Genomic DNA, 14,261 nt, shown 5'->3' with positions numbered 1-14,261 from the left:
ATTACTCTACCCAGCAAGGATCTCATTCAGATTTGATGGAGAAATCAAAAGCTTTACAGACAAGCAAAAGCTAAGAGAATTCAGCACCACCAAACCAGCTCTACAGCAAATACTAAAGGAACTTCTCTAAGTGGGAAACACAACAGAAGAAAAAGACGCACAAAAACAAACCCAAATCAATTAAGAAAACGGTAATAGGAACATACATATTGATAATCACCTTGAATGTAAATGGATTAAATGCTCCAATCAAAAAACACAGACTGGGGCCTCCCTGGTGGCGCAGTGGTTGAGAGTCCGCCTGCCAATGCAGGGGACGCGGGTTCGAGCCCTGGTCTGGGAAGATCCCACATGCCGCGGAGCGGCTGGGCCCGTGCGCCACAATTGCTGAGCCCGCGCGCCTGGAGCCTGTGCTCCGCAACGAGAGAGGCCGCGACAGTGACAGGCCCGCGCGTCGCGATGAAGAGTGGCCCCCGCTGGCCACAACTGGAGAAAGCCCTTGCACAGAAACGAAGACCCAACACAGCCATAAATAAATAAATTAATTAAAAAAAAAAAACAAACAAAAAAAAACAAAACACAGACTGGTTAAATGGATACAAAAACAAGACCCTTATATATGCTGTCTACAAGACACCCACTTCAGACATAGGGACATATACAGACTGAAAGTGATGGGATGGAAAAAGATATTCCATGCAAATGGAAATCACAAGAAAGCTGGAGTAGCAATACTCATAACAGATAAAATGGACTTTAAAATAAAGACTGTTACAAGAGGTAAGCAAGGACACTGCATAATGATCACTGGATCAATCTAGCAAGAAAACATAACAATTGTAAATATTTATGCACCCAACATAGGAGCACCTCAATACATAAGGCAAATGCTAACAGCCATAAAAGGAGAAATCGAGAGTAACACAATAATATTGGGGGACTTTAACACCCCATTTACACCAATAGACAGACCATCCAGACAGAAAATAAATAAGGAAACACAAGCTTTAAATGACACAATAGACCGGATAGATTTAATTGATATTTTTAGGACATTCCACCCGAAAGTGGAAGAATACAAGTTTTTCTCAACTGCACACGGAATGTTCTCCAGAATAGATCACATCTTGGGTCACAAATCAAGCCTTGGAAAATTTAAGAAAATTGAAATCGTATCAAGCAACTTTTCTGACCACAAAGCTATAAGATTAGAAATCAATTACTGGAAAAAAAAAAACAGTGAAAAACACAAATACATGGAGGCTAAACAGTGCACTGCTAAATAACGAAGAGATCACTGAAGAAATCAAAGAATAAATTAGAACATACCTAGAAAAAAGTGACAACAGAAACACGACGATCCAAAACCTACGGGATGCAGCAAAAGCATTTCTAAGAGGGAAATTCATAAAATTCAAGCTCACCTCAAGAAACAAGAAAAATCTCAAATAAACAATCTAACTTTACACCTGAAGCAATTAGAAAAAGAAGAACAAAGAAAACCCGAAGTTAACAGAAGGAAAGAAATCATAAAGATCAGATCAGAGAAATAAATGAAAAAGAAATGAAGGAAACAACAGCAAAGATCAATCAAAACTAAAAGATGGTTCTCTGAGAAGATAAACAAAATTGATAAACCTTTAGCCAGACTTATCAAGAAAAAAAGGAAGAGGACTCAATTAGTAAAATTAGAACTTAAAAAGGAAAGATTACAACTGACACCGCAGAAATACAAAGGATCATAAGAGACTACTACAAGCAACTATATGCCAATAAAATGGAAAACCTGGAAGAAATGGACAAATTCTTGGAAGAATACAACCTTCCAAGATTGAACCAGGAAGAATTAGAAAATATAGGCAGAGCAATTACAGGTAATGAAATTGAAACCGCAATTTAAAATCTTCCAACAAACAAAAGTCCAGCACCAGATGGCTTCACAGGTGAATTCTATCAAACATTTACGGAAGAGTTAACACCCATCCTTCTCAAACTCTTCCAAAAAACTGCGGAGGAAGGGACACTCCCAAACTCATTCTATGAGGCCACCATCACCCTGATACCAAAACCAGACAAAGATACCACAAAAAAAAAAAATTACAGACCAGTATCACTGATGAATATAGATGCACAAATCCTCAACAAAATACTAGCAAACAGAATCCAACAACACACTAGAAGGATCAGACACCATGATCAAGTGGGATTCATCCCAGGGATGCAAGGATTCTTCAGTATATGCATAACAAGCAATGTGATACACCACATTAACAAATTAAAGAATAAAAACCGTATGATCATCTCAATAGATGCTGAAAAAGCTTTTTACAAAATCCAACACCCATTTATGATAAAAACTCTCCAGAAAGTGGGCATAAGGGAACCTACCTCAACATAATAAAAGCCATATACAACAAACCCACAGCAAACATCATTCTCAATAGTGAAACAATGAAGGCATTTCCTCTAAGATCAGGAACAAGACAACGATGTCCACTCTCACCACTCTTATTCAACATAGTTTTGGAAATCCTAGCTGCAGCAATCAGAGAAGAAAAAGAAATAAAAGCAATACAGATTGGAAAAGAAGAAGTAAAACTGTCACTGCTTGCAGATAACATGATACTATACATAGAAAATCCTAAAGATGCCACCAGAAAACTACTAGAGCTAATCAATGAATTTGGTAAGGTTGCAGGATACAAAATTAATGCACAGAAATCTCTTGCATTCCTATACACTAACAATGAAAGATCAGAAAGAGAAATTAAGGAAACAATCCCATTTACCATCACAACAAAGAGAATAAAACACCTAGGAGTAAACGTACCTCAGGAGGCAAAAGACCTGTACTCAGAAAACTATAAGATATTGATGAAACAAATCAAAGATGATACAAACAGATGGAGAGATATACCATGTTCTTGGATTGGAAGAATCAATATTGTGAAAATGACTATACTACCCAAAGCAATCTACAGACTCAGTGCAATCCGTATCAAATTACCAATGGCATTTTTCACAGAACTAGAACAAGAAATTTTACAATTTGTATGGAAACACAAAAGACCCCGAATAACTAAAGCAATCTTGAGAAAGAAAAACGGAGCTGGAGGAATCAGGCTCCCTGATTTCAGACTATACTACAAAGCTACAGTAATCAACACAGTACGGTACTGGCACAAACACAGAAATATAGACCAACAGAACAGGATAGAAAGCCCAGAGATACGCCCACACACCTATGGTCACCTTATATTTGATAAAGGAGGCAAGAATATACAATGGAGAAAAGGCAGTCTCTTCGATAAGTGGTGCTGGGAAAACAGGACAGCTACATGTAAAAGAATGAAATTAGAACACACCCTAACTCCATACACAAAAATAAACTCAAAATGGATTAAAGACCTAAATGTAAGGCCAGACACTATAAAACTCTTAGAGGAAAACATAGGCAGAACACTCTATGACATAAATGACAGCAAGATTCTTTGTGACCCACCTCCTAGAGTAAGGGAAATAAAAACAAAGATAAACAAATGGGATATAATGAAACTTAAAAGCTTTCACACAGCAAAGGAAACCATAAGACGAAAAGACAACCCTCAGAATGGGAGAAAATATTTGCAAATGAAGCAACTGACAAAGGATTAATCTCCAAAATATACAAGCAGCTCATGCAGCTCAATATCACAAAAACCAACAACGCAATCCAAAAATGTGTGGAGGACATAAATAGACATTTCTCCAAAGAAGACATACAGATGGCCAACAAATACATGAAAAGATGCTCAACATCACTAATCATTAGAGAAACGCAAATCAATGAGGTATCACCTCACACCAGTCAGAATGGCCATCATCAAAAAATCTACAAACAATAAATGCTGAAGAGGTTGTGGAGAAAAGGGAACCCTCTTGCACTGTTGGTGGGAATGTAAACTGATACAGCCACTATGGAGAACAGTATGGAGGTTCTTTAAAAAACTAAAAATAGAACTACCATATGACCCAGCAATCCCACTACTGGGCATATACCCTGAGAAAATCATAATTCAAAAAGAGTCACATACCACAATGTTCATCGCAGCACTATTTACAATAGCCAGGACATGGAAGCAACCTAAGTGTCCACTGACAGACGAATGGATGAAGAAGATGTGGTACATATATACAATGGAATATTACTCAGCCATAAAAAGAAACGAAACTGAGTTACTTGTAGAGACGTGGATGGACCTAGAGTCTGTCATACAGAGTGACGTAAGTCAGAAAGAGGAACAAATACCGTATCCTATTGCATATATATGCGATTTAAAAAAGCAGTACTGATGAATCTAGTGGCAGGGCAGGAATAAAGATGCAGACATAGAAAGCAGACTTGAGAGCATGGGGCAGGGGAAGGGGAAGCTGGGATGAAGTGAGAGAGTAGCACTGACGTATTATGGGGAAGGATGCACACCTCTGTGACTGCATTAAAAGTCATTAAAATGTACAATTTTACACGGCTGATTTGTATGGTATGTGAATTATATCTGAATCAAGTTGTCAGAAAAAAAAGACTGCACAAAATAAATCAACAAATTAAAATGCTCCTTTTATCTAAGGAATGAACAGATGCCACATTGTTACCATGGGAGAGAAAAAGAACTCTCTCCTTTGTGTGTCCATTTGTTTCCAAGAACGGAAAGAAACTGAGAGCAAGAATTCTAAAGGCTCCAGCAGGTGAGCATGGACACACAGTATGCGCCCGATATTTGTGGAATAAATCTTTTGCAGGTTGAATGGTGTCCACCCTCAAAAAAAAAAAAATAGTGTAGGAGTCCTAACCCATTGTACCTCAGAGTGTGACCTTACTTGAAGACAAGGTCTTGACATATGTAATGAACTTAGAATGTAGTCATGAGTCTGGGTGGCAATCCTATATGACTGATGTCCTTATAAAAAGGGGAGATTTAGACACAGAAATAGATGCATAGAGAAAACACAATATGATGAGATAGAGAAATAAGGCCGCTGTGTACAAGCCAAGCAGAGGCCTGGAACCAATCGTTTCCTCAGAAGGCTTTAACCCTGCTGACCCCCTGATCTTGGACTTCTGGCTTGAGGCAATACCTTCCTGTTGTTGAGACTACCCGGTCTGTGGTGCTTTGATACAAGAGCCTACCTAGCACATTTGGGTCACCGTCCCTCCACTAACTGGTTGATGAACTGCCGTCTCTGAGGTCCAGGGTCCTCAATGGGAAATCATGATTGGAGTAAAAACAGGGAATGTGTCTCACAGCGACAGCTCTAAAAACACATAAATGAATTGAGCATATACTATTTGCCAGTTCCAACAGCTTGACCTGCCTTGCGTCATTTAACACCCCTGTTTTACACACGAGGAAACGAAGGCACAGAGGTTTACTGCTTATGGTTGATGCATTTGCTGAACTCAGGTGCCTCCGAGTGCAGTTTACGCACTTCACCAGGAACACAACGCTCAGATTTTAAAGTCTCTGAAACTTTACTTCTGCTTCTTGAAAAATCCTATCTTTATGCTTAAACATGCATATGCAATGCCAACTAACACTAAATAGAACCGGGGTGGGGGAAAGTATTCCTGAGAATGGTCGAAAAAATGAATGCTTTTCAGGTTGCCTTCAGAAAGTTTGGAGGGAAAAAAGAAAACTCAGAGCAATCAAAGACAGATGAGACATAAAGGCAAAAACGGCAAAGCATTTTAAAACATCTTATTATTTCGGCCCTCTCCTATCAAACTTCGGCGTGGGGTTGCCCTGGGAGAATGGACCAGCCAGGGATGCTCGGGGGATACAGGCGCAAAGGATGCGGACCCGCGCGCCACTGCGTATGCGCCCTACGAGGCACGCAGGGAGCCGGGCGGGCAACACTGAAACAGAAACCTGCCAGGCGTCTAGGGACGGGCGCTCCGGGCCGGGACGAAGCCACCGGGGAACCCCGTAACTTAGGCCACCTGGCTACCCATTTACTTGGTGGCTCTCAAGGATGCCAACCTGAGCATCTATGCACTCCATCAACCCCATGCGCCGTCGTCCCTCCACGCCCGCCCCCCTTCCTCGTGACCTTTCCAAATTCGAGCCAGGCATTAGCACCCAGATTAGGAACTCGGCTCTGCTCGGCTCCCTGACTCAGCATCCCAGCCCGTTTACCGGTGTAAAGTGAGCGCGGGGGCGGGGGTGAAGGGGTGGATGCGGGCAAACTTGTCGCGCCCGCGCGTGCCACTTCTTAGCCCCGCGGCGACGGCAGGGGTGACCATCCTCGGCGCGCGTGAGCAGGACATGCCGGCGAGGCCCAGAGCACGCGTGCGCGGGAGCGGCTCCGGGCGCGCATTCCAGGAGCCTCGCAATGAGGCCAGATGAAAGCAAGCGCCGGGCGGCGGAAGCTCAGGGCGCGCGATTTTTGAGGGGCCGCGCGAGGACGCTTGACGCGCGCGTGCGCAAAGCGGCTCGGGGCGCACAGGGCTTCCCGGAGCGCGCGGGCGCGAGAGCGTCCCGGGGCGCGGGCGCGAGGAGGCCCGGGGCGGCGCGTGCGCAGCACGGCTCGGGGAGCGCGGGGAGGCCCGGAGCGCGCGTGCGCGCGCCTGTTCCCCGCCCCCACTCGGCCGAGACGGCGGCACAATGGCGGCGCCCTTGCCCCCGCTGCGTCCCGTCACCCACCTGCTTTTTGACTTGGACGGCCTCCTTCTGGGTGGGTAGCCTGCGGCCGCCTCCCGCGAGGGCTGTCCGGGGAGGGCGCGGGCGGGGGGCACAGGCTCTCAGGGGCGGGGGCCGCGGCGGGGCGGTGTGCGGGGGCCCCCGGGCTGGCGGGCGGCGGGGGTGCAGGGCCCACGTCAGGCCGGCCGCGCTCGTGGCTGAGGCGTCGACGGCACCCGTGGCACTTACTTCCGGCGGCCGCGCCGCGCGTGGGGACGGAGTGCGTGGGGGGCGGCGCGTGAGGGCGCGGTGCTCTGGGACCACCGCGCGGGCGGGAGGTTGGCGTCGGGCCTCGGGGGCCGCGGCCGCTGCGCGCGCAGCCGGGCTTCCATTTCCCCGTTTGCACCCCAGCCTCCAGGATCCCTGCCGGCCTGCCCCGAGGTGCACGCACCTTGCTCGTAGCATCCTACAGGGCAGGGTCCTCCACCCGCCGAATTGGGGGCCTCTGCCGACGTCTGGAGGCGTTTGGGGCGGCCTAGGTGGAGGGTGGGAGTTTACTGGCGTCCAGAGGGCAGCGGCCGGCAGTGCACAGGACCGCTCCACGCCACCGCGACTGCTCCAGACCCAAGTATCTGTAGCGCGGAGGCGGCGGAGGAGCCCCGCTCAGCAGTCTGGCTGGTCCGAGTGACTCCCAGCAGGGACATCACCGGGGAGCAGCAGTTTTGCAGTGCAGAGCCCGGGTCCCCACCCCACAGCTGCCCAATCAGAATCTGCATTTTCACCCAAGTGCCGGAGAGTTTGAGGTGCACACCCGTGCTGTGGCTTTGAGCGGTTAACAATCCTGTGTGCGCCGAACAGCCCCGTAGTCGATGGTGGTAGGCATGAACTTCACCCACCGAGGCGAATTCAGGTAGAATTCGTAGAAAACGCTGCACTTCTAACTCAAGAGAGAACTGCTCTGAGCTCTACCCTACAGCTTGGGCGTATGTTTCATGACACTACGCGGTGCTACAGGGTTAGGAAACGCGTTCTGACCTCGTTGTCTCCGGAGGGCTTCATAGGACTTTAAAAATGTCTGCATGCTTTACGTAGGCTACTAACCTGGTGGAGGTGTGCATACATCAGTGCTGCGTCTCATAAAACCCTGCAAGGTGAGAGGAGACGTTTGCACTGACTAATTAAAAACAAAATCGGCACCACTCAGAGAGGTAAAGTTACTTGCCCAAGGTCACACAGCTAATAAGGAACAGAGCTGAGAAGTGATTCCAGATCGATCTGATTCTAAATATAAGCGATGTTGTGCTCTTTTTACAGGGGGAGTGTGACCTTGCCCCCATGATCATTTGGCTCACTGGTTCAGTAGTAATGGCACTGATTTTTTTTTTTTTTTTTAAAGGTACACAAAAAAGTCTCTTATTTTTATGGACCCAGAGATGTAAACGAATGAATTCCTAAGGGGGAAAATAAATTCGCATAGAGGTAACTAATTGGATAGAACAGTGTATGCAGCTGTTAAATCTGAAATGACTCAATTTCAAAAAGCTTCTGGGATTCCTAAGTAGAGTTTGTAGACGTGAGTTTTCCTGCTCAGGTGGTCAAGTTAAATTGTCAAATAAATTCCTTATCCTCTAATGAAAAGTCCAGAGAACATGTTTTGCGAGTCTTATGAATTTTAATACAAACTGAGGTGTCCCATTAAAATTAAATTTATTAGACTTCTAAATGAGCTTGATGCTTGATGCTTCATCCCCACTCAAGATACACATATACCTGTTCCCCGGAGCCATGAATGTGACTTATGTGGTGGTGCCTGCAGGGGTAGTTATCAACCAGGGTCTCCTCTTTGCTAGTTAAGGCAAGTTTAAAGTTTATCAAGCATTGGTCTGGCACTGTTACCCAATCCTCTGAACTGGTCAGAGAAACAAGAATTAGTGGCCTTTGGGAAGATAAAACCTAGCTCTTCTTTCCCCCTTCGTTTTCTGCCCTTTACCTCATTCTGCCCTGACTCTTTGAGGCGATAAGGCCTTGCAGAACTTTATCAGAAACGCACCTTTGCTTATTCTTTTTTTTTTTTTTTTTTTTTTTTACAAAATGTCTGGTATAAAACACCACTTTCCAGAATGTGCTACTTTACCTCATTTAATCTACTTGATTATACCTGTTCTAATTCTGATAAGAACAGATACTACACTTGATCTTAGCCAAAAGGCCGAGAAGCGATACCTGTTCTAATTCTTAAGCGCCTGTTGTTTGCGTAACAATGTATCATCAGTTTATAATGAGGTGTTTCTCCGTGGGCCTGCTTTTCAGAATTGTGAATCCATTTCCCCAGGAAGTTCTGTTTGTTAATGTATCCCCAATCCTTGTATTCTCAGGGAAGTGAAACTGAAAACAAAGATTTGCATGGGGAAGCTTGTTTTACCAGAGGAGAATGAGGAAGTCAGTGGAGATATTTGTAGAAATGTTGACCCAGAAACCCAGGGTTACTTTCTGGTGCTTTTGTAATGTTTGATGCTGTTTTCCTTTCGATCTTTGGAATCTGTTTTTGTTGACAGAGGTAACAATTAGCTGTGAGCTAGGTAGTAATTTTGGCCCTCAAATGCCATTGAGAGACAGAGACCAAGGGGACTGAGATTATTTATGAACAAGGATAAGATTTTGAAGGAAGAAGATACAAGTTTGAAATACTATGTCAGCTCCTGAATAGGGAAGATTATCTAGTTCATTAAATAGCTGAAGTTAGGAGCACAAGAGGTAGGACCATTCTCTTTAAGAGACAAGAAAAGTTGGTGGTCCAGAGTCGTGCTGATAGGAGTAGCACCGTGTAAAATTTTGTTATAGCAACATTAAAGAAGCAAAAAGACACAGAGGAAGTGAACTTGAATGGTACTTTTTTCCTATCCTGACACATCCAAAATATTGTTACTCAACACATGATCAATAAAAAAAAACAGTTGAGACGGTTTATGTTCCTTTTTGTTACCTAGCCTCTGAAATTTGTGTGTATCTTACACTCACAGGGCATCTCAGCTCAAACTAGCCAGGTTTCGTGGGTTCACTTGCCACGTTGGGCCAGTGCCTACCGTATGGGACAACCCAGGTACAGAGCCTTAGGAAGCAACTCACTGATGTCTGCTGTTGGTAACAGGGCCAGGTGGAGGGTGGATGTTAAGAATATTCAGAATTAGGAATGCTGATATATGTAGAATGTGGTATACATAAAATATGCTTTCTAAGAGTCTGTTACCAGTAATTAAATCCTTAAAGAATCAGCCAGGAAAAATAAAAAGCTTATTTTCAAATGTTTAAAAAATAAACAGAAAAATAATACGATAGATCTGTGAGGGGAAATACGACTCTTTGCAGTGTCGATTATAATTGACCACGTCTCCATAAACACACAGAGATGGCAGGATTTTAATGGATGACACCTGGCTTCTACTTCACCTTCGCGTAGAGGAATAGATCCCCTGTCCTGTACCTGTTTGTACTGCTACAGCTTCCTGCTTGCCAAATATTAATCATAGCACTTGAGACCGTGTGGAAGTGCCCGTTTCTCCGTCCGGGGCCCAGGGTACAGCGTGAGCTCTGGGTGGAGGCGGGACCTTTGTGGTGCTCCTGGGGCTCAGGGATCCATTGTTGACCGAAGCAGCTCGCAGCCCTGCCCAGTGCTCGGAATCCGCTGTCACCCGTCGTCCTCTGGCTCACCTCACCTACGCTGGTTTCTGTAGACGCTGGGACCTCCACAAAGCTGATGACAAACACGGGATCTCCCTGTTCAGCTGTAGCACACGCCCTAGATGAATTTTCGGAAGAGCTTTCCTACATTGTATTTGGCCCTGTGTAACACGTACGAGGTTTAAAAGTGGAGATGATGAGCTTTTCGGCGTCCATTAGTTCCTATCCTGTAATGTTGACTCAGTCCAGACATTCCCAAAGAGTCTCAGGAAGCTAGAGCAGAATAAACGCTCGTTCAGGATGGCCGGTGTGAGGTTACTGTCTGCCCTTGGGGCTCCCAGAGACACCCTCACCCCGTCCCTGGCTTGTTGTGTGCCTTGGGGTCTCGTCACGGGTGTCAGGGCACCTGTGCTACGGCACGTTCCCCTTCTCTCTGCCCTGCCCCCAACCCCCGGAACTAACAGCACACGCTCGCGTTTGATGTCACCTTACCAGGTGACATTTAGGTCCCTTCTACATTTGCACAGGAGGTGGCGGAAATTCGGAGGCCAGTCTGAGGCCTTGCGGCCGAGCAGAGCCCACGCAGAAGGGGGCCCTGACTTGTACTTTCTCAGTTTGGAGTAAGACGCTGGTAGGGGCAGGTGAAGGTACCAGGGACTATGTTGAATGTCAGGAAACGCATCAGGAATAAGAAAGCACTCGAGGGGGGACCGAGGTGGGTAAACTCAGGTCCCGCTGGCCGTGCCTCCTAATAGACCTGAGCCGCGTCAGCCTTTCCCGTGTTCCTGCGGTTAGCGGTTCTTATCACCACAGCTGCTCCCGTTTCTAGATTAACAGGAAGGTGAGATCAAAATTGCAGAATTCTGCAGATCAACGGGAGTTTGGTCCAGCTGGTAACACGGCTGAAAGATTCAGCAGGTTTCTGGCAGTGCAGGTGTAAAGTGCCCGTTCCTTGCTTCCTCGTCCTCCTCATCGTGTGCTTTTGTTTAGAATCTTAGCTGTGCAAACTTTTTTTTTTCCTCTCTCGAACCTATTTTTCCTTTCTTCTCCTTGGAAAGCTGTGTGGGGGGGATTCTTTGGTCACTTTTGTCTTTCTTATTATTCTCTGCTTTCTCTGATTCTGTTTCTTTATTTTTTCTTTCATTTTTTAAGTTACTATAATTTATCCATTACACTGTGTCATTTTTCAGGGGTAGACGGAGATTTAATGCAATGTAAAAGAGCAAGGGAGATGATGCCCCCAAGAAACGTCCACCAAAAGCACTCATTACACAGGTGCCCAGGTGACTTCTCGCAGCTTGGTTTGAGGTGTTGGAAGAGTGATGGGTACATAGCCTGCAGCTGGAAGGTGCAGTAGTGTTATAGCAGAACGGCTTACATTAGAAGATAAAGCTCTCACTGTCAGGTATATGTGAGTACCGGTGACTCATAATTCCGGCATTTCATATATTAAAAGCTTCATTTAATTGTGTTAAAATGGGGGGGGGCAATGCTGGTCTGTGGTTTAAAATTGCCCTTGGGGTGTCTAAGGAGAATTTTCTTGAAAACGTAATAATTGTGACACACGTGCATTTCTGCTCAAGAAATGTCTTCCCCCTTTGGCTTTGCCGAGGTGGACTGCCATCCTGACACCTCTCAACGTACGTTTTGAGCGTTTGGCAGGTACATGCCCACCTTCCTTCAAGGTGCGGCTCCCACACATCCTTCGCTCTCATGCCTGCGGTCAGTAGCTTAGTGTCTGTGCAGAGAGGGGCGCACACCTGGGGTGAGGATGCAGAGAGGGGCGCACACCTGGGGTGAGGATGGTCTGCTCCACGCCCTTGCCTGGAGGGCAGTTCCATCGGCATTGCTCCTGGCGCTGGGCTAGCCAGCTGATGTCCCTTGCCTCGCCTCTCTAGGCCTAGAGACCAGGAACGGATCCAGAGGCAAACCGCAGTCTGCTCGACTCCCAGTCTGCTCACTCCCCAGTCTGTACGCGAAGTGAGAGCAGATGGTCATAGTTTGCACACCCGAGCTTACTTGGGGCCTTGGAGACACATTCCAAAGTAAGCAGCAGGCTTCCGTCTCTCCGCTGCCATCATCGTGTCCTTGACGAGAACGGGGCACCGATGTGCTCTCTGGACCAGCACGTCCACCCGGCAGAACTGCCTGCCGTGGAGGGAATGTTCTGTATCTGAGCTGCCCTGGACGGGAGCCACAGGGGGCACGCAGGCACATGAAATGCTGCCAGGGCAGCGGACGAATCGAACTCTTCATTTTTTAGTTTTGCTTAATTGGAGTGGCCACTTGTGGGTACCGTGGTGGGCGACGCAGCTCTAGAGGGGTGAGTCCACTCTGCATGCCTCACCTGCATGCCTCACCTGCATGCCTCACCTGCATGCCTCACCTGCTGGGGACGTGCCGTGCCGGGTGCTGCAGGGGGTTCACAGCAAGCCTCCTCTCTGTAGTGGTCTTGGCGTCCGGTTGGGGCACAGAACACGCGTGAGTCTCTGAGCAACGGCCGGCGGTCGACATGGCAAGGACAGGAGAAGGGGCAGGGCAGTCATCTGCACTGAAGTCACCGGGAGGATGTGCTCTCGAGGGCAGCTGGAAGGACAGTGGATATTGCAGACCAGGAGAACAGATGGCTGAGCGCTGAACATGTTTTCTGAAGCAGAGAAGAGCTTGCTGTTATCAAGCAGAGAGTAGTATTTAAAAAAAAAGAGGACTTCTTATTAACGGCGGTGTTGAAATGTGGGTGGAGGTGAGGATGATCTCTGCCTGGCGGATATTTCTCTGGTGTTTTCCACACTGGGGTCCAGAGGGTAGTCGTGGCCCTTTAGCCTGTTTTGGACTAGAAAGCCTCGCCCTATCCCCTAGCCGCGTGGCCCGTGCTCTCGCCGTGAGAGTGACTCTTGGCAGAGCGCAGGCTGGTTCTCTCCGTGGTTGCTCTGCCTTCCGGATTGGCCTGCTGCTTCCCTCCTGCTGCCACCTCGCTTGTTCTCCGTCCCTCGCGTTCCCTCTGATCCAGACATCATGCCCGTGCCTCACTTGGACTCCCTCAGCCGTTTCTGCCAAGAACATACTGCACCAACTCACGGGCTTTTTGGGTAGATGTTCCGTGTGGTCAGTGCCCTCCTTCTGGTAAAGTCTTGTCATGTAAAGACAGCTCTTGTCTTCCGTGGTAGTGCATGGGGTGTTTCAGTGAGAAGTCGGGAGCCTGAGGGACCCGGTATCGGCCGTGACCGTAATGCCTGTGTGTCCCGAAGGCCTGAACCATGAGGCAGAAAGACGGGCAGGGGTGCTTGCGGGGAAGCAGAGGGCTGCCTGTCTGCGCCTCACCCTCAGGAAGCCAGGGTGGGGCTGTGAGATGGGCCCCCTTGCATCCCTGCCGCTCTGCCTGGCTTGGACCACGTGCCCTGATCTCTCCCAGCGGTGGCAGGGGATGGGCTCTAAGGGCATCCCCACCTTTGCCGTCAGACTCATGAGAAAGCATACATTCATCAAAGCAAATACGGTTGCCTGCACTGCGTCCACTTTTGCCATGTAAACCTTTCCAACAGAGCCGTATATTTGTCAACGTGGTTCTGTGTTCCCCGCCATTTATATATTTTCCCCACGCCACCGGAGCAGCATTCATGGCTGCTTAAAAGCGCTTAAGTTCTGGATTTCTAAATATCACACCCAAGGAAAGGAACCAAGACTCTGGGGAGCAGAAACCAGTTCCAGACTGGGGCCTGTGAAGCCCAGGATGAGCGTGAGCACCCTTCCGGAGCCAGGGCCGGCGGTCCCACGGGCGAAAGGCAGGGAGAGCGGAAGTCAGAGGAGTAACGACTGTGGTGGATCTTAAGACTAAGTTTTTAAAAAAGAAATCTGTGAGTCGTGATCCTTAAGAGAAAAGACAGGGGAGGCATGGGGAGCAGGAGAATGCCAGTTAATAAATATGGA

The 14,261-nt window shown here is 47.4% G+C and overlaps 2 protein-coding genes across 9 annotated transcripts in view; one reads left to right on the top strand and one right to left on the bottom strand.

Annotated features, from left to right (window-relative positions):
- The window catches only part of STS (steroid sulfatase), a 624,067-nt gene extending 611,404 nt beyond the window's left edge, over positions 1–12,663 (bottom strand). For 4 of the 7 annotated variants that reach the window (XR_014239261.1, XM_082375724.1, XM_082375718.1 and 1 more), the window contains exon 1: positions 6,681–12,663. The gene's annotated coding sequence lies outside the window, so the exon portion shown is untranslated. Of the gene's footprint in view, positions 1–6,173; positions 6,364–6,680 lie in introns of those variants that run through there. The other 3 variants (XM_082375720.1, XM_082375719.1, XM_082375721.1) reach the window with 3 other exon arrangements.
- The window catches only part of PUDP (pseudouridine 5'-phosphatase), a 133,097-nt gene continuing 125,391 nt past the window's right edge, over positions 6,556–14,261 (top strand). For both annotated transcript variants that reach the window (XM_082375904.1, XM_082375903.1), the window contains exon 1: positions 6,556–6,711. In XM_082375904.1, coding sequence (XP_082232030.1) covers positions 6,642–6,711 — 70 coding nt within the window. In that variant the 5' untranslated portion in view covers positions 6,556–6,641. The remainder of the gene's footprint in view (positions 6,712–14,261) is intronic.

Source organism: Balaenoptera borealis (genome assembly GCF_965194805.1).
Source record: "Balaenoptera borealis genome assembly, chromosome: X".
Classification (NCBI taxonomy): Eukaryota; Metazoa; Chordata; class Mammalia; order Artiodactyla; family Balaenopteridae; genus Balaenoptera; species Balaenoptera borealis.
Note: the sequence above shows the minus strand (reverse complement) of the source record. Positions and strands in the feature narration are given on the sequence as shown.